The sequence below is a fragment of the Dromaius novaehollandiae genome, chromosome 23 (assembly GCF_036370855.1).
Source record: "Dromaius novaehollandiae isolate bDroNov1 chromosome 23, bDroNov1.hap1, whole genome shotgun sequence".
Lineage (NCBI taxonomy): Eukaryota > Metazoa > Chordata > Aves > Casuariiformes > Dromaiidae > Dromaius > Dromaius novaehollandiae.
In genome coordinates this window covers 6,588,985-6,607,276 of record NC_088120.1, presented here as the reverse complement: position 1 = coordinate 6,607,276, position 18,292 = coordinate 6,588,985, and the positions used below count along the sequence as shown (strand labels likewise).

The following is an 18,292-nucleotide window of genomic DNA, read 5'->3' as shown; positions in this document are numbered from 1 at the left end:
GTCGCGGCACCCGGAAAGCTGGGCCGCGTCTCCTGCGGATGGGCCGCGTTTCGGGGCTGCGGAGCGGCGGCTGTGGGAAGCGAGAGGCAATTGGGATTCAAAGCCATCGCCGGGGAAAATGGGTGTTTGCAAATGTGTTGCCTCGGATGTGTCAGTGGATGTAATTAAGGAATGAGAGCTGCTGCACACCCCTAATTAAAGGGATTAAAAGCGAAAGCTGCCTGATTTCGCTGCCAGATGAAAAGAAAACAAACAGACTGGTGAAAACGGCTGTGGGGCCGAGTCTTTGGTACGGTTGCTCTGCCGCAGCCACATCAAGGACCGAAAAAATAATAAGCCCCGGGGAGAAGGCGGGACTGAAACGTCCCGTTATTTGCGTGCACCTGGCGAGTCTTGCTTTTCACTCCGAAGCCATCGCCGGTCTCCTCCTCTTCCTCCCTGCCGCGTGCGGCAGCCGTAAGCGGGCCGGGGTCTGGCCGTGCCCTGCGGAAAGCTGATTGTGATGAAGACAGCAGTCGCCTCGACGCTCTGCTTCCTTGCTGCTTGTTGTTGGAGGATTGTAGCGAATAAGCCGGGACAAAGCGTATAAATAAACCATGCCCGGCATCTGTTTGCAAGCTGCCGCCTCCTTAAAAGCCGAAATACGTGGCTGGCGGCTCCGAGCAGGCCCTTCGTCCAGGCGGTACTTCTCTCGTTGCAGACTCTTGCTTGGGAGAACGGGTATTTTTTGCATTGAGTATCTTTTCTCTGAATGCCCATGCAGGAAAAGAGGATAAGCACAGACTCCTTTTGCAGGGGAAGAGATCTGGAGATCAGCTCAGGGTAGCGCCGGTGCCGACACATCTCGATACCCTTCAGGTCTGAGGGCAGCGCGGAAGCGGTGCTGGCCCAAAGCCGGGCTGAAGACGGGCAGCGTTTCCCTGGCGCTGGCCGAAGGCCGGCCGGCCCGTTCTCAGATCACTTAAATCCCCTCGTGCATTTACCGTGCGCCTCGTACTGGCACCACGGGGTGGTTTTGGATGAATTTGGGGCGTCGAACGAGGATGAGGCAAACGTGTTTTAAGGCCTGGTTGAACGCAGATTGTACTACCGAGGTGTGAAGGTAAATCGAGCAGGTAAGCGTAACGTCCCGGGCACGCAGCAGCGCTGCAGGCCGAGCGTGCAAGCCGGCCGGAGCCAGGATCGCTCAATGCAACCATCAGGAATCTGCAAAATAGCAATAGGCAACGAGGGCTGCTAAGAGCTGTTAGCATCAAACGCCTGCCCCGTTCTCCGCGCCGCGGTGGCGGGTGCCTGGCAAGCGCGCACGCAGGGCCGCGCGTGCTGTTTAGCTAGCAGCCGCTCCTCATCAAAGGAGCGCGGGTCCCTCTTGGCTGCTAATTACAGCTTTGCTTTGGAAACGACCAAAAGGAAAAACGACCAAAAAAAAGAAAAAAACACCCAAACCTATTTTACCCTGTGCTTGAAAAACCTGTAAGGAAGGAAAATGAGCCCTGTTATGTTAAACCTTGAGTGTAAATGAGGCACAGTGCGAGTAAACACATCTGTGTTCAGGCAGGGGGGAAAAAAACCCCTTATGAATAATGCATGGCAGAAATCCTTGCGTTCAGTCGATTGCAAGCGATTGCTTGCTTTGGTTTGACTGTTGCTTTAGGAAGTATTGTGGTGCTGGAGCACGATGTTGCACGGGGAATCGGTGCATCGTCTCTGCTCCGCTGTGACCCGCGGGAAGCGGAAGCAAAGACCTGGCAAACTCGTCTCCAACTCAGTGCTTTTCTTTGCACAGTTTTTTTGCCTTTACCGTGATCCAAAACAGCGCTTGTATTAAACGGACAGTTTCCTTAAGTCTTTTTGACGGATGACTCGTTTGCGTCGGTGTTGCAAGGGGTGGCACGTGAGCAGCTTTCATTAACGACCCCGAAGCAGTAAGTGCATTCCCAGATCGCTCCGTTTTGGGTCTAACTGGTGCGAGTTCAAGTGAGTTTTAACTAACTTAACGTGTCCCAGATGGGCGACCTTTTCAAACCTATTGCTCTTGACAAGACTCAAGCACACGCTTTTGTTCAAGTTTCAGTGCTCTGCAGATGAGCAAAGCCCAGAAATTCCTGCTCAACCTCCAGGTTTGCAGCATCCAGGAGGCTTTCTGAGGATACAGGAGAGGACTGCGAGCTCTTTTCAGCTGTAATGCACTTACTTGCTCTGTTTAGTTCAGGTCGTTTTATAAGCCCAGTCTTCAATTTGACATAAATGATTTGCTTTCAGCAGATGGTGAGCTACTATTTTTTGCCCTCATTTAAATGGGAAAGCTGCACGGTACCAGAAGATGAAAGAGGGGCACGGCGCTGCCGACATGCACTAGATTACTAGGACTGGTCTAGTGAGAATTAAATCCGGGCAGTTACAATGTACCATCTGTGGCGTGTCGGGTGGCTCATTTTCCCGTTTGTTAAGGCAGAGCCACCAGACCTCCTGCCTCTGCTTTGTTTTTTTAATCATAGTAAAACCATGCGCAAGACACATTACTCGAAAGCACGTGTGGGATGAGGCTTGCTGGTGATACTTCCAGCTTCAGTGAAGGCCTCTCCTCCATCTGAGGACATAGCTTTGCTGCAAGGCCACCGGTTCTTGAAAATCAGAATTTTTATTCTGTTTATTTTATCCGTTTCAGAGTATCATTCTGTGTGGTTTCCCTGGTGAATTGTGCACCTCTTACACATGTTATGAAAGAGGAAAGAATGCATTTAGAAAAAAACGCAGTTGCTGAAGCTGTTTGATTTTTGTCTATTTTTAGTTGAGACCTCTCTCTTATCGTTTTTGGCAATCCTTGGCTGGAGCAGTAGTTTGCAGTGAGGCCGCGCATTTTTGGGTAAGAAGGTCGAGACAGTAAGTCCAAGCCGCGTGATTGCGATTATCTGCAGCGCTGCATCGCCGTGAAATGGGTTGTGTTCGCCGAAACGAGTGCTCTTGGAGGACAGTCCTGTTTCTTTTCTCTTTGAAAAACTGAAACGCTGGAAATTAAGTCAGTTACGGAATGAGCCATTAACCGTTTTTTGGCCTTGGAAGCAAGAATAAGTCAATGTCATACTATTGTTTGGGAGAATAAGCACATGCTACACTTCTCTTTTTACTTGCCAAAATAAAAGGGACTGAAGCACTCTGGCAGGTGAGAGGCAGTCACAGACATGTATCTCAATAGTGGTTTTTTTAAGCCACTCTAATTTGTCACAAAACAACACAAACAAGCAGCATTTTTATTTTCAGAGAACTAACAACACTGTTACTTAATGACAGCCTTCTGCGAATAGAAGTACAGCAAATGAATAATTCTGCATCCTCAAGGTTTGAAGGCGTTCTTGACCGGGAGCTGCTGGGATCTGTCGAGCTACTCAAAAATCTGTATTTTAGATAAATTCGGTTAGTTCCCTTCGGGATGTATACGGGCTCCGCTCTCATCTGCTATGAAGACCTGACGGCTTTGCGGCTGGAGGGCTGCATTGCTCCCTGGACTGAAGTGATGCCCTTCGTGTTCGTTTGGATTTGCAAGGGAAAGTTCTCCTCCGGCGGGTAACGAAAGAGAAGTTTGCTGCATTTAATTGTTGGCCACAATTGCAATTACGTGCACGGCCTTGTCTTTTGAAGGTAGTAGACTTCTGCGTGCCTAACGCAAAAATCCTGCCTCGTGCATTCAGCTTTTTTTTGGCTGGGGGTGAGGGCAAGCGGAAGGAAGGGGGAGCTGGGTCGGCAGAGGCGCAGCCCTGGGGCAGGGGTGGCCGTGCACCCTGCGCTCTGCTCCCCGTGGGGACCGCTCTCCTCCGAGGTCTGCGGGAGCAGAGCCGCAATTGAGGTTGGATGGCGGCTGCCTGCCAGGCATTAGTGTGTGATCAAACCAAGGATATTAGGAACACTTTTTTTAAGTCTCAAGTTTGATTTGTATAAAAATTTTTGATGCTGATAACTAGGGTGAGTATCTAGGTGAAAGCAAGTTTGCAGAGATGCCACATGCTCCCTGCAAGGATGCTGAAGAGCCCTTGGATGGAAACAGAGGCGAGCGATACCTTTAAAAAGAGCTCCGTGAGGCTTTCTCTTTGCTGGCACATTGATGCTCCCAGTACCGCTGTTGGCCATGGAGGTCTAGGCCCTGTTGCAGGGACTGGATCCGACTCAGGTGACATGGAAATGATGGTCACTGAACTGGGGATGCTCTCGGTACAGCAATAGAGATGCAGTGAAAGCATTTTCAGTGGGGAGATGCGGTTTGCTTATTTATACGGTGTTTAATGCCTTCTCCGCAGCAGGCTCGCGGAGGGCAACAGCCTGCCGTTTATCAGCCTCGGAAAAGCTCTTCAAATGTAGACAGTCTGTCTGGTTTCATCCTCTCCAAAAAAAAAAAAAAAACCCAAACCCAAACAACAACAATAACAACAACAAAAGCGAATGCACTGCTTGGGTCAGCGGTCCCAGATCTGACAATTCGGAGCAAGAGATGAGCAGCACCGCTTGGGTGTTCCTAAAAAAACCAGGAACATCTCCATCTTCCCCCCTATTTCAAAGCTTTGGAGACACCTGCACCACCTGCAAAATTGCCATGGGGAATAGCGATGGAAGAGAGCTTTATTTAAAAACCTGTTCGTGCTTTGATTATGGGCAGCGTTTCTTCCAAAAAACTAGCAAAGGAGCCGTGGAGCGGGAACCTGGTCCTGCGTGTGAGCTCTGCTCGCTTGCAAACAAAACCCCGTTCAGCAAACATCTGCGTACAACAAAGGCCAAAGGAATGTGCTTGTTAAATAACGCGGCCTCTCGGTTATCTTGCTTGCTTACAAATGCTTTTGCTTGAAAGCTGCAAGCGTCCAAAACTGTTTCTGAACGTAAAACTTCAAAGGGAGAGAAGCAGCCACGAGCCTGTGCGGTGACGGAGGATGAGAGCACCGAGGTCTTGCAGCAAGATATTTGACTGCACTTAGTGAGTTATCGGTGCTGGCGGCTAACGGCCGCTATTAAATGTTTATTGGGAAGGGCAGGGAAGGGAAGTGCTCGTACGTGCCCATCTCCGCATCCGCGGCCCCGCGGAGCCGTGACGTAATTCCTGGGGGACAGAGGAAAGACGTGGAGATGTTGGTTCGGCTCCAGGCAGACCCACCTTGCGGGGCTGGGAAGAGCGTGCTCTGCATGCCGGTCGCTCCTTTGAAATGCAGAGGAGTAAACAGATGTGTTCCCCAAATGGTAGGATGTAAAACGAGAAAACTACGTCCAGGGGAAATGTTTGTTTGTGGACCGTCCGTCTTGTTTACTGTGCTTGGTGAGACCTGCTCCTTCAGCCTGACCCTCCCTTCGGTCTTCATTTCAAGAGCCATGACTTTGGCTTTGATTTCAGAGCAAAATGTGCTTGGATTTTGTGTCTTGATAACGATCCTCACAAATGGATTCACTCCGGATAAACGCAGTGGGACGTAGCTGCAAAGCAGAGTGTCCACACGCTCGTGGTCCCCAGACCCATCGCAGCCCCGCGCCCCACTAGCGCACAGCCTCGCGGCTCTCCGAACCTCTCCCGAAGTGTCCTGCCCGCACCGTAATCCGGCTTCGGCCCCGTTAAAGCAGCAGGAACCTCAGTTCGACCCGTTGGAGCTGGGCGGTGATTCCTCAGCCGGGTCCCGAGTGGCTGCGGCTTCTGCCTTGGCATTTGGTGGTGCGCGTTGTGCAGTGTGGGAGCCCTTGGTCAAAGCGCCCTCGTGGCTCGCGTGTGGTTGGGTTTCATTTGCTTTTGCTTCTCGTTGTCATCTCTGGATTAGGCTCTGCCGCTTCCCCCAGGGGACCAAAAAACGGAGCTTTGCGGCTTTTTTGCTTTCCCCGGGAAGCGAGCAGCAGGCGTGAAGCTGCCTTTTCCAGGGCGGTGGTGGGGAGCCAGCTGGATGCTGCAGCAGTCTGCTGTAGCCTTTTATTGGGATTTTACAGCTTTCTCAGAGAGCCTGTTCCATGCTAATTGTGGAAAAAAAACCCTCCTGCAAGACTTTTTTTGTGAAAACCAAGCACTGGTATAAACCTCCCAAACCGGAGCAGTTTGCAGTTACCCTTGCACGCTCGTGCTGCTGTTTTTCAGCTACGCTGAGCTGTCAGGTTTTCTCCCGTGCGAGGAGTTGGAGCATGAGAACTGCCACACGTGGTTTTCTGCACATCCGTGTCTTCCGCTCAGCTCAGAGCCTCGACCCAGCTGGGTTTTGGCACTTGCCGTTCCCTTGCGGCTCCCCTGGTACATTGGCTGCGCTCTGCTGCACTCGATGAGCGGCGCGTGCGTCTGCCTCGCCGATGCCCGTTTCCTCCGTGCACGTAGGAAGGTGCCGTTTTGGTGGTGTCCACCCCACCGACCGCTCTGGAAGAACCTCCTTGCAGCTTGGAGGAGCTCCTCGAGGGGAGGTCCGTGTGTAGGGTCTCGCACTAAACCTGGCTTCTGCAGGAAACCAGGCGGAAACAGGCCTGGCAGCTCGTCCCCCAAGCTGGCTGCTGGGACTAGTCCCAGTGGAGATGTGTCAAAGACTTCAGAGATCCAGGCCCAAATCGAGCAGAGCTCCAAATCACCGTGACATGAGCCCGGCTCCTGTGCGTAGTTACCTCTCCCTGCTGCCCGGTGGCTCCGAGGCTCCTGGCTGGCCAAAGGCCCTCCTTGCAAAAAAACCCCACCGGGAAATCGAGGAAAATTGCATTCCTGGAGAAGTTCAGTGAGTAAAGGTCCCTTATGCTGCTTTATTTTAACCACAGCCTTAGGAATAATATAAGCTTTTGCCTTAAATGCAAAAAGAGTGCTTTGGAAAGCTTGGAAGGCTTCTGTCTTTTAAGTACCCTGGTTATTTTGGCAGTTAGTGTGAGTCAGATTCAAAGTAGAGTTGCTGAATGCGATAATACATAGGAGGGTGACGTCTTAAAGTGCATCTTAAAATTAAGTATGTGTACTGAGTACATGTTTATATGTCAAGATTTGGGCTGGGGGATAGAAAGGCATATTGGATTACATGCTATTTGCTCTCTGTAAGCAGTGGCAATTTATTACTGCAAATGTATGTGATGCAATGCACAAAGATTAGTTCTATCCTCTCTAAAGCGTGATTATTTGGGGTCCTTTTTATACCTTAAATAGATATCCTACTCACGTGATTTCCATCATTTTGTGTCAACAATCCAGGCTGAAGTTGAAATGCACATTGCATCAGCTTAATAAAATGGACCCTGAAGAAATCTGCTCTCCATTGTGGTGATCATTTGGAAAGCCTTTTCGTTTAAATCTTTTTTGCATGTTTGGCTGTGCAATGCAAAGATCTCGTGAATCCCTCAGCCTGCGCAGCTTCACGGGACCTATCTTGTGTTGACGTGATTGAGGAGCATTTACGAGTAGCAGCATCCTGAGCAGTGTAGTTGGTTTATGGCGTTTAGATATTCCCCCTTTTAATTCATTGTGAGTTTCTGCGGCTGCCTCAGGGACATTTGGAAGTGAGCAGATGTTCAAACTTGTTGGTGCTCTTGAAATTTTTGACCTAATAGTGAATCTTGTCAGCTGTATTAGTTTTGTCTTGAGCAGTGGACTATTCCTTCCAGACCCAGGTGTGGAGAAGGATGATACAATGCTTCAGACCACTGTAGGCCGCGTGGGATTTTTGCGTGACATGTTATGAGGACGGTTGTTTAATCAGGTGCCTGTCCTCATCTGCTCCACTTCCCCAGCCCTGCGAGCGGGGAAGAGGGACCTGGAGGAGGAGAGGCCCTCGAACAACTCTGTGCTGCCAGACCACCGGCCATCTCTTCCCCTTTGCCTAATCTCGCTTCCATTCTTTAACCATTTGCTCTTGTCCGGGCGTAGATATCCTTCCTCACTTGTGATTTCCCTAAGGGAAGAGCTGCACGTCCATCCGTGGTTTGAAGAGCCGCGCTGGAAGGACGGAGGGCTTGCAGCACTCAGGTGCCAGCATGTTGAGCAGTTTGGAGCCGGTGTCATCCAGATGGTGGAAGACGTATGAGCAGAGATGGATCGAGATGTTTCTTTCAAAGCAAACAAAACCTTAGCAAAATGGATGATTTGTTCACTCTTGATTGCTTTGTAGGCTGGAGTCAGCAGGACAGGGTGGCGTGACTGGGGAACATGGTGCATAAGTGCTTGGTTTGAGTAGCTTAATGCACACGTAAATATTGGGAGAAGCCTTGTCTGACATGTTTTGCACCTCTGTTACAGCCTCATCATGACAACAGAGAAGAGTTTAGCGGCGGACGCCGAGAATCCGGAGCAGCAGCAAGCGAAGGAGGAGGAGGGAGCTGCTGAAACACAGCAGCAAGAGGCTTCTTCGGAGGAAGCGGCTCAGCAGGCGTCGGAGGAGCAGACCCCATCGGGGCAGAAGCAGAAGGCCTCCAACGGCGATACACCCACGCACGAGGAGCAGGGCAAGAAGGAGCGCCGCACCTCGGAGGGCCGGGGCCTGTCCCGCCTGTTTTCATCCTTTCTCAGGAGGCCCAAGTCTCAGGTTTCTGAAGAGGACAAAGACGCCGATGGCCCTAAGGAGGGAGAAGGTGAGCAGAAAGAGCCTGGATTAGGAGCCAGTCCTGACGAAGAGATCCTGGTGAAGGCCCCAATTGCAGCTCCCGAGCCTGAGCTCAAAACCGATCCGTCGCTAGATCTCCATTCGTTAAGCAGTGCGGAAACGCAGGTAAACCCCTGCTCTCTTTGGCATGTTCCCTTCCATTCATGCAAATGTGTCATTTAATCATAACTCTAAAAGCAAAAACCCTTGAGATGCTGAAAAGGCTCTTGTCAACTCTGAATATCTTTACGAAAGCTGTGCTGCTTAGTGTACGTTCCACTCTTGCTTTCCTGTATCAGACCATACAGCAAAGTACTTCCCCCTGAAATTCTCATAATAGTTCAAAGCAGAATGTAAATTGTCCAGTACTGACTTTTAACAATGCTCTGCTGAGGCATGGGAATTCACATCAGAACCAAGATTTGAATTCGTAATTCACAACGGGGCAGCTGCTTTAGTTTTCATTTGGATATCCTTGATGTGTACAGGATAAGGACAGGGCAGTGGTGTGGAATGGGAATTCCTAAAGAAAGTGAATTTGGAAAAGGGTTCCTTGAACTTCAAGGCGTGTGAACGTAGCAGGTCAAGGCTTGGACGTGTGTTCAGTCCGGGCTGTTGCCGAATACAGATATTCTTTGCTTGTGCATTGGATTTCTCTGCAGTTTGTAGGCTCCTAGGAGCTTTCTGACTTGCAGTCTTTACAGTAAGGATTGTTTTTCACGCAAGTTTAAAAAATTTTAATGCGTGGTAGAAACTGAGGCAGATATCCACAGTGAGACATGCACAAAGTAGCAGCTAGTTATTAAAGCATGTTTTTCTTCTTTGGGGATTTTTGGATGGCCTCTCCTCGGCGGGTGTTGAGTAATAGTGTGGCTGCCCATAGTTTGAGAAAGGCCCCTGCCACTTCTCCTAAGCAACCTGTATGTGTTTTTGGAGTCCTAGCAAGGCAGGGGTAAAGTCTGGATTACTTCCCAGGCTGCTCTAACGTTTTGAAGGGTCTCCAGAGAGGTGTTACATGTCAGTAATCTCTAGGCTTTATCTGACTGTTGGAGAAATACCTTAAAAGGTAGAGCATTGCCAACTGCAGGCAGTATTTATAAATCTACCTCCTAAAAATTACAAAGTTATAAAGAAGGCAGTAGGTAACTTCTTTTTCTTTCTTTTCCCAAATTTCTGAGCCTCTGAAAAACATGGGATGATTTCTGCTAGTTCTTTGTACCTGGGAGGCTTGGGATTAGCAGAATGGGAAAGAATTGGAAATTTTCATGTAATTTAAGCCCAGAAGTTGTGTCTCTGAGAGGGAGGGAGTGGATTTTTCCCTATTTAAATTGGATTTACCTGTTCTGAGCGCGTGTGACTACGCACGGAGCGAAACCCCGCAACCTTCCTTCAGCGCGTCCTATTCATTTCAGACGACGCACTTGTTGTTTTTAGCTCTTATTTTAGACTGACGCTGGTGGCTTTTTGAACTGTGACACTCGGCAGATATTTCTGCTGTGAAAGCGTTTGTGGGCGCTGCCTGTGTGATAACTGCTGACCACCAGCATTACGAGCTTTGACCGATTCTCTGCTGCCCATTATCCCGGCCCTGCTGGAACATAGGTCAGCAGCTTGGGGACATTATTTAGTTTTTAAATGCTGGAGCCGGCGCTGCCTCCGTGCAGTTGTGCCCGAGGGTGATTTCATGAGATGCGATGGGGTGAATTAAGCTCACCGCAGGCTGAAAAGACAGGGCTTTGCTCCCCCTTCCTTCCTCCTTCCGCCCCCAAACTGCATCTCTTTCTGCCGTTTTGGTGAATTAAAGTGGCTCCTAAAATGCTTCAGTGGGCAACGGGGAGAGGCCACGGGGTGTATGAAGAGCACCTTCCCTTTCTGGTGGAAGGGAACTGTTAGGTCAGCTCAGATGGCCATGAAACCTCGACACCAAATTCCCTTTTAATATGCGTTACCATACCAAATTGCGGTGTACTGGATCAAAGCAAGTCTTCCCGGGTGACGGTGGAAGCTCAGGAGCACGCTGCAGTTGGTTTTGTGGCTGATTTGCTGGGCTCTTGCCTAGGAGAGAAGCCTCTCGCTATGCGCCGTCATTAAGACGGTGAAGATTTGCATATCTAATCAACCCTAATTTCCCTAATCAACCCTGTTTTCTGTTTTCTTACATCCTTTATTAAATAAGCGGTTGAGAATGACTTGAAGGGCTGTTAGCCTTCAAAATTAACATCAATCAGTGTCACCTGAGCAGCTGTTCCGGGTCCCAGGTGACACTTTTAGGCCAGGCAACCAGTGTTCGGGGCAGGATCCCAGCCCTCCAGCACTCCCGTGCAATGCTCGTTTCACGTGATGGTTCTTTGTTTGACACATCTAAATGCCAACGTGGATGTGCTGGGGGTTTCAGCCTGCTCAGGAGGACAGGAGGGACGACCAGGACCCGGACAGCAGAGACCTCGAGGGCAAGGAAGAAGGTGGAGCGGAGGAGGAGTGCTCCAAGGCAGAGCCGAGGAAGGAGACTCCCGAGACAAAAGCAGACAAGGATTCGAAAGCTACCCAGAGGGCAGTAAAAAGACACAGAAACATGTACTGCAAAGTTGTCTTGCTGGATGACACCATTTTTGAGTGTTCCATGGATGTAAGTACATTTGGGGTTTGCTTCTTTTTTCTCCTCTTTTCCCTCCCCCCTCTCTTTCCCTTGAAAAACTATGTACCACAAACACTGCTTAGGAGGGGGCTGATTTGCTCCCAGTGAATTACACGACCGGCTTTACTGCAGCGCAATCTTGCTGTAAGCCATAATAACTTAGCGTGTTGTAAAAACCTCCGGTGCCTAGGGACGTCCCTTTATTATTGCTCTGCAATTTCCAGGGTACCTCGCTGCGTAAGGCTGGGGGGAACTTTAAAAAATATGATGTCACTTGTTGTTGATCTTCTCTCTCACTTTTACCCCAGAGTAGAACTTAATTTTTTATGTCTGAGATTGTCTAAATGTCTTCTGCCCCTTTCATTTGAATAAAACACGCTGCCAGGTTGAGTTGTGTTTTCTCTTCACCCAAGGTACCTTAGCCTTTCAGGTTCCTGGCTAACGTAGCTCCTGTGGCTTGGATGTTAAAAAGAGCTGTGTTTAGCTGGTAGTTAAATATATTTGCAGTAAACAATTTAAAATCATTATGTTGACTTAACCACACTGCAAAACTCTTGATCTGAGACCTTTCCTTCTGCTTTACTTGGCGCATTCCCTCACAGGACTGTCTTGCTGTCAGGGCAGTAAAAAGCCAGCAGAAATCGTTATTTCAGGATGGAAGTACTTGCCCAGAATATTAATAATCTGGTCCGTTGGAGCATGCTTCATCGGCTCGTTTTTTTTCCCTGTGTCCCACTAACTAAGCAGGCCGCGAGCGGGTATCTGGGCTGCGGCGTTCTGGGCTCCTTAGAGGAGTAACCTTGGGTGATCCTGGGCAAGTAGGTCAGCGCGGGGAGTTTGTGTAACAGCGTTGCTATTGTTACTGCCCGGGATCAGCTCGGAGCATTACGCCCGGGATCAATCCCGCAATCCTGACCTGCAGCCGCGGGAGCCCGGCCGTCGGCTGGGGATTTCGGTCGCGGCCCCCGAAAGAGAACTGTTGTCCCCACAACTGGTGGGGCAGCACCTCCGGCTGTCGGAGCTGCGGCCGGGGTCGGTTTGCTGTGGCTGTGCAGATGCATTTGCCAGCCGCTGATCTATACGCGCTGCAGTAATACCTTTAGGTGATGCTACGCTTGAAGGACATCAGTCATGGGCGAGCTGGTGGCGTTGTGGACAGCAGTGGTTCGGGGTGGAGCAGGGCTTGCAGGTCTCCAGGACCTGCTCTTGCTCCCTCTCGAGCACTGATCCAGCCCTGCCTTGTTCAGCTTGCTGGAGGTGCGATCGTAATTTGTTAAGGCTTAATTGGGAAGGAATTGCAAAGGTGTGGGCAAAGACAAATTATTCAAGAAGAATAAACCCTTTCAGACCACCTTTCTAGCTGACAGCCCCAGAAGGTTGTTGATTCCTACATGTTTTTAAGGTCCAATTCCTTGAGAAATACCCCAGGGTAATGCGTGCAGTGAGTTAAGTGTAGGATCGCAATACGTGTGCTCAAACCTCACTGCTGAAGGACTGGAATAAAGCAAGGCCATGGGATCTTTGATCCTTTGCCACCCAAATACCGCTAAAAGGAGAGATGCAGGCACAAGCAACGCATTAGCAAAGCTTATTTTTGTGTCAGTGGAACTGCACTCGCTCCTTACCCAAGTCTCCAATGGCATGAGCTGCTTTTGGTTACCATAGTTTTGTGCCTTGGGGACGTTTTCCTTCGTGCTTTGGACTAAAAGGGTGTCTGTTCCTACGGCCAATTCATTCGGTTCGCTTCTGCGGGATTTTGGAAAAAAAGCAGGAGGTAGAAATGCTCAAAGAGTATAGCTGGAGGCAAGAAGCGGTGCTCTGAGCACCAGTCAGGGCAGGAGGCAGAACCGGAGAAGCCGGATTTCATCAAATTGAGGAAAAGGTTACAGAAAAGCCAGTCCTTTGTTCCGAGCCGCTGTTTCTTCCATGAAAGTACTGAGCCGGGCGGCCCCTGAAGCGCAGTGACGGGCACGGTGGGTTGTGGTAGCACTTCCATCGCCCACGTTGGCCATCTTCTGATCCACGCCAGGCGGTCGGAGAGCCTGGTGCCAGGAGCAGCCGGGGCAGCAGAAGCACTTTGAGACGGAGCAAACTACAGATGCTCTAGTTGTGTTTTCTGAGTTGCATGAAGAGCAGCACGGCTTCAGCGGGCGTCAGACGGGGAGCCGGAGGGAGCAGGGAGCCCTGCTGCTGTTGTGCTGGTCTGTCCGGTTCAAATCTTGTGCCGATGCTCATTTCTCTGAGGAGCGCTTGCCTGGAGACTGCCAGGAGATCTGAGCTGAAATTTTGAGCTAGTCAGGACTTTTCCCCTTTCTTGGTAGTGTGCGGTGTGGTTTTGGTTCGTTCCCTTTCTCCTTTCCCCCCACCCCTGGGAAAGAGGGCAGGCAAAAAGCAGCCCGTCCCATGAAATTTCTTTTGTGTGTTTGCAGAAACATGCCAAAGGGCAGGATCTACTTAAAAAAGTCTGTGACCACCTCAATCTCCTGGAAGAAGACTACTTTGGCTTGGCCGTATGGGACACGCCGACCTGCAGGGTAAGAAGTTGCTTGTATCGTGTTCTGCACCCGAGGGCGTCATCTTAAAAGCTACTTTTGGTGCCCCCCTCCCCAAGAAGGGACTAATGGGTGTCATGGAGGTAGTGAAATTGTGCATAAGTGACTACGGGAGTGTGGATTTAAGTAAGTGAGGTACATGAACTTGGATCTTCACCTGGAGAAAATCGATTATAGTAGTTTACTGCAAAATGATGCCATTAAGTTGTAAGGATTAAATAGGACGCAAGATAAGGCTTTTCTCACTCGAGAAAAGGAGCAGTTTTTTTGTATTGAGGTTTAAAGAGCAAGTCAGCTACTTCTAAACTAAGGGAGGAGGACCTGAACGTAGGCCCATTGCAAAAAGTCTTCGCAGTGCTGTAGTTGGTGCTTGCCGAAGGCACGAGGCTGAGCAGTCAGCAGGAGAAAAACTGCTCTGCTTTGGGAGTCAGTGACAGAGGAGTCATTATACACATCTAAGATATTAATTTAAGGCATAAGCAAATGCACATCGTGGTCTCCGAAGAGCCTTGGCTTCACCTTCTCTTCTGCCTCTGCCTCGTGACTCCTCTTCCGCCCGACTTGTGTAACAAATCCCAGACTTTGAATTCAGGCTGGATTTATTTTCCTCTTGGTAGCCTCCCCCTCCAGTACAGCGTAGGCAAATGTCACCATTCTTAATAACGACGGCTTCAGCTTGTTGTCTGGACAAGGTTATTCTCTGGTGTGGGACTGGAGCAAGACTCAAAACGTTCAGCTGCACAAGCGCAGCGAGGGAGCTGGGAGCGACTGCCGGCTCCCGGCGCCCGTTCGGCTTCTGCCGGCTGCGGATCGGCATTCGGTGATGACCTGTGAGGGCTCCTGGCCTGAGATTTGGGGGTTGGATTGAGGTTTTGCCCTGCGAAAGGACACATGCAACTTTTCATACTGAAACTCTTCTTGGTATGGTTTTGCTTTGAGGTCTTTGCGTAGACTCAAGCAGTATCTTATCTTTTAAACCCTTGGTTATGCTTTAACTCGGTTCCTGGTAGGCAATTACTGCAGCACTGTGTAACAAAGCCAGCCCCAAGTATGCTGAATTGAAATCAAGGCCCTGCTTAAACGTCCTTTAGACCAGTTACGTCGGTCCACGTCGTGCCTGTTCCCATGTTTCGCATACAGCAGTCACTTATGGGCCAGGTTACTACGGCTGAAAGAAGTATTTATTGTTAAAAGACTTAATACTTGAAAGCATGGATTTTCAATACACAGCTAAATAAATCTGTGCTATTTGTGGCAGGCGAGGCTCTGTCTTGGGTTTTTTATTGTTTCTGCTGGTCTCGCCCAAGCGCGTCCTTGGGTCTGCTGCTCGTTTTGGATTGCAGCAACCTTGCTGGCGTCGGGCACGGGAGCATGCTGATTTTCTGCGAGCAGAAAGGTGCCCTTCCTTCACCTGCTTGGTGCGAGCTGGGAGTCGGTACAGCTTTCGAACCGGAGTGAGTGAGGATAGGTATTTTGGTTGGATTTGGGTCTCAGAGCCAGGGAAGGCAGAGCTGCTGCGCAAGGGTTTAATTCCACAGTAAACTGCTCTTCTTTGAAGTCTCTGTTTTGTTCTGATGGGGGAAGTCTACCTTTTTTTAATCCTTCTGGTTACGTTTCATTGAACTTCTAAATCTCGAATGCCATCTCTCTCCTGCTTGAACTTCAAAAACGAACCGACACCGACTTAGTTACTGATTCACTGGGAGAAATGATCTTAATGGGAAATCAAGGGAAGAGCTTGTGCGCTTCGCCCACGGCGATGCAGAGCCGGGTTGCGAGATGCGCGTGTGCATTCACGCACGGGGAAAGCTTATATCCAGGTTTTTCCACCTTTTTAGGAAATAAACCTTCCTGAGCATGGGCTTTTTTACCACCTGGGAATAGCAGAGGGTGACAGCGGCTAGAGCAGCTGCTTAGCACCGAAGGGCTTTGCCGTTCGTGCCGGGCTCAAAGGGAGGATTGTTCCTACCGGTTCGTGTCACGGCGGTGGATAAAAGTCTCATTAATTCCTGCACTCGTCATTGTCCCCCGGATTAGGCGGCAGGATGGGTGCCGCGAACGCGTGACTGCACCCGGGGCGGCCGGGCGCGCCGAAACCGGCCTCTCTCGCCGCTCTGCCGAGCGGTCGCGGCGTCAGCACTCGCGTAGAGACGCTCTGCTCAAAAACCGTGGCCCTAAAAGGAAAAAAGGTGCAGGATCGGCATGCCTAGCTTTTTCATGGGTTTCATATCACCAGTTTTATAGGTTAGAGGGGCAAGCGTCTAAAAAGATTTAATGCAATTGTTGCTGTCCCCCGACGTTGCACGTCGAGAGGTGTAATGACAGTGCTGGCAAAAACAGCGATGGGGTTTTGATGTTTATGCTGCACCGCCATCCCACACAACCCCAAATTACCGCGGGGGGAAAAAAGGAGAGCTTTCTAAATCCGTAGCTGAGGTAATTACTGGAAACTTGAGTCATGCTTAAAAGAGACTAAGTTTGGGTCTCGCTCCTGTAAAAGAATCCAGCGTTCCCCAGCTGCGGAGTGTTTTCACTTTTATCTTGGTGATTAGGTCCTTAAAAACATAGCTATTAACAGAAAGTCCTGGTGATCTTGGTTCTGAGCGGTGTGAGTGTGGAGACTGGATGCATAAAACAGATGCAAACATGTTTTTCTTCTGTTTTTAGAGGTTTTTGAGAAATGCTTTATGTTGCACAAGTGCCCTCCGAGCTCAGCCCTTTCTGAGACGTTGCTTTTTTTTAATAATAGTGAAAATGGGATCTGACAGTGCAGAACACGCTGTGTACAGGTTGCTTCCCTTGGAAACTATTGCTTTAATGTTAGGAGCCAGCATAAAGTCATTCATTTGAATTTTTCTCTGTAAAGAGTATGCATGTGGTGTAGGGTGATATTTGGATCAGCTGGAGGGAGAAAGTCTGGGTAAAAACATGCTCCCGTTCTTCATTCCTACAATACCTTGTAGATGGAAGATTGGAGATTCACACACTGAGATCGCAGATTGGAGTAAAAGTTTGAAAAATGCACCGTGTCTTCGGTTTCCATGGCCGCGTTAGTGTCAAACGTAGCGTTCCCGCTGTATTTTTAGCGAATTGCCGTTTGCCGTGGTGTTTCTGTAACGTCTGCTAAACTGTGAATGTTTTTATCCTCTTCCAGACGTGGCTGGATCCTGCCAAAGAAATAAAAAAGCAGGTTCATGGTAAGTAGAGCACATTTATCCTGCTGGTGCGTGTGGCTTTCCCCCTCTCCTTCCCTAAATATATATAGCCTTGGCGTGCAAGCCAGAGGGCCCGAGGATCAGGGAGAGTTCAAGCCAGGGATCTGGCAGGGATCAGCACGAGTTCAAGCAGTCTCTGCATCCTCTTTTTTTTTTTAAACATGCAGTGATGCTCTAGATTTAGGAAAAACAGTGGTGTTTCCTTGCAGCAAAACATAATTTGCAGCGTGTTCCCCCTATGCAAATCCATGCTCTCCCTTCTACCCTATAGACCCTGAAATAAGAGATCTGCTCCCTGTTGTAGCATGGGAAAATAGGTGTCAGAGGGAACCAGTTAAATCCAAACGGAGATTGGGAAAACCTGAGGTTACGTACTGAAGCAAGGTTTTATGGACTCTTGTGCCGTTCAGGAGTCCAAGCAGGATGGGAACGATAAATAAATGGCTCAGGCAGTATCAGGACAAACACCGGCCGCTTTAGGAAATTGTGTTTTAAGTTCTGTTAGCACTGAAGCGATTCATGACGAGGGCAGCGTCGAGTATTTTAGAGGCTTTTATTTTCCCCGAGGAAAAAGCCTAAAGTCTGACTGCTTGGACAGAAAAATGCAGTTTTAGGTATGCTTATGGCAGGGGGGTGCAGAATTAAGCGTATCATTAAGTTACATACTAGCGCTTTGCCCAGGAGGGGGGAAATGCCGCAGGGTTACGGGGTAGGAAAAGCTCCTGCTCTTACCAGCTGCAAGGCGATGCAGGTACCGTTCAGTAGATAAGTCTAAAGAATTGGGCCAGTGAGACGGTTAAAATGGCAAATTATTTGAGTTTACTGGAAGAGTGCTTGTTGATGTAAAGGCATCAGGCTCTGCACGCTCCTTGCAACGCACGGGCAACCGCTGTTACCTAAAATATTTCCTTAGAATAGCTTGTTTTGAACTGTACACAATGAAAACAACCTGGCTCGTGTTTTATCCCGGTTGCGGTGTTGCATAAGAGGTAAATCCATGTGTGCTTCTTCCCCTTCCTCCCTGTCTGAGGTTTTGATAAATCTCTTAGCAAGTTAAGTGCAAGGATGTCTTATCTTTCTGAATTAAATGTTATTCCCACCTATAATGTTAAGGGGCACAGCAGAAGAGGTTGTAAGTTTAAAGTTTTAGCATTTAATGGATCTGTCAGTTTTCTGCAGGCAAAAGTGATTATTTTTTTCAGGGGAGAAGGGGGGGTTTCAGTTTGAACACAGATTCAGTGATTTTTAGGAGCTTCCCTGTCCTCCTTAAAGGAGGAGGAAGGGAGACGTTCCCATCGTTGCTGAGTCTGATGCCAAACCAGTGGGTGATTTAGA

The 18,292-nt window shown here is 49.4% G+C and overlaps 1 protein-coding gene across 18 annotated transcripts in view; it reads left to right on the top strand.

Annotated features, from left to right (window-relative positions):
- Positions 1–18,292, top strand: part of EPB41 (erythrocyte membrane protein band 4.1) — an 88,297-nt gene that overhangs the window by 30,722 nt on the left and 39,283 nt on the right. For 15 of the 18 annotated variants that reach the window (XM_064524966.1, XM_064524967.1, XM_064524964.1 and 12 more), the window contains exons 1-5: positions 6,562–6,710; positions 8,213–8,681; positions 10,951–11,181; positions 13,620–13,724; positions 16,897–16,939. In XM_064524966.1, coding sequence (XP_064381036.1) covers positions 6,577–6,710; positions 8,213–8,681; positions 10,951–11,181; positions 13,620–13,724; positions 16,897–16,939 — 982 coding nt within the window. In that variant the 5' untranslated portion in view covers positions 6,562–6,576. Of the gene's footprint in view, positions 1–6,561; positions 6,711–8,212; positions 8,682–10,950; positions 11,182–13,619; positions 13,725–16,896; positions 16,940–18,292 lie in introns of those variants that run through there. The other 3 variants (XM_064524956.1, XM_064524955.1, XM_064524965.1) reach the window with 2 other exon arrangements.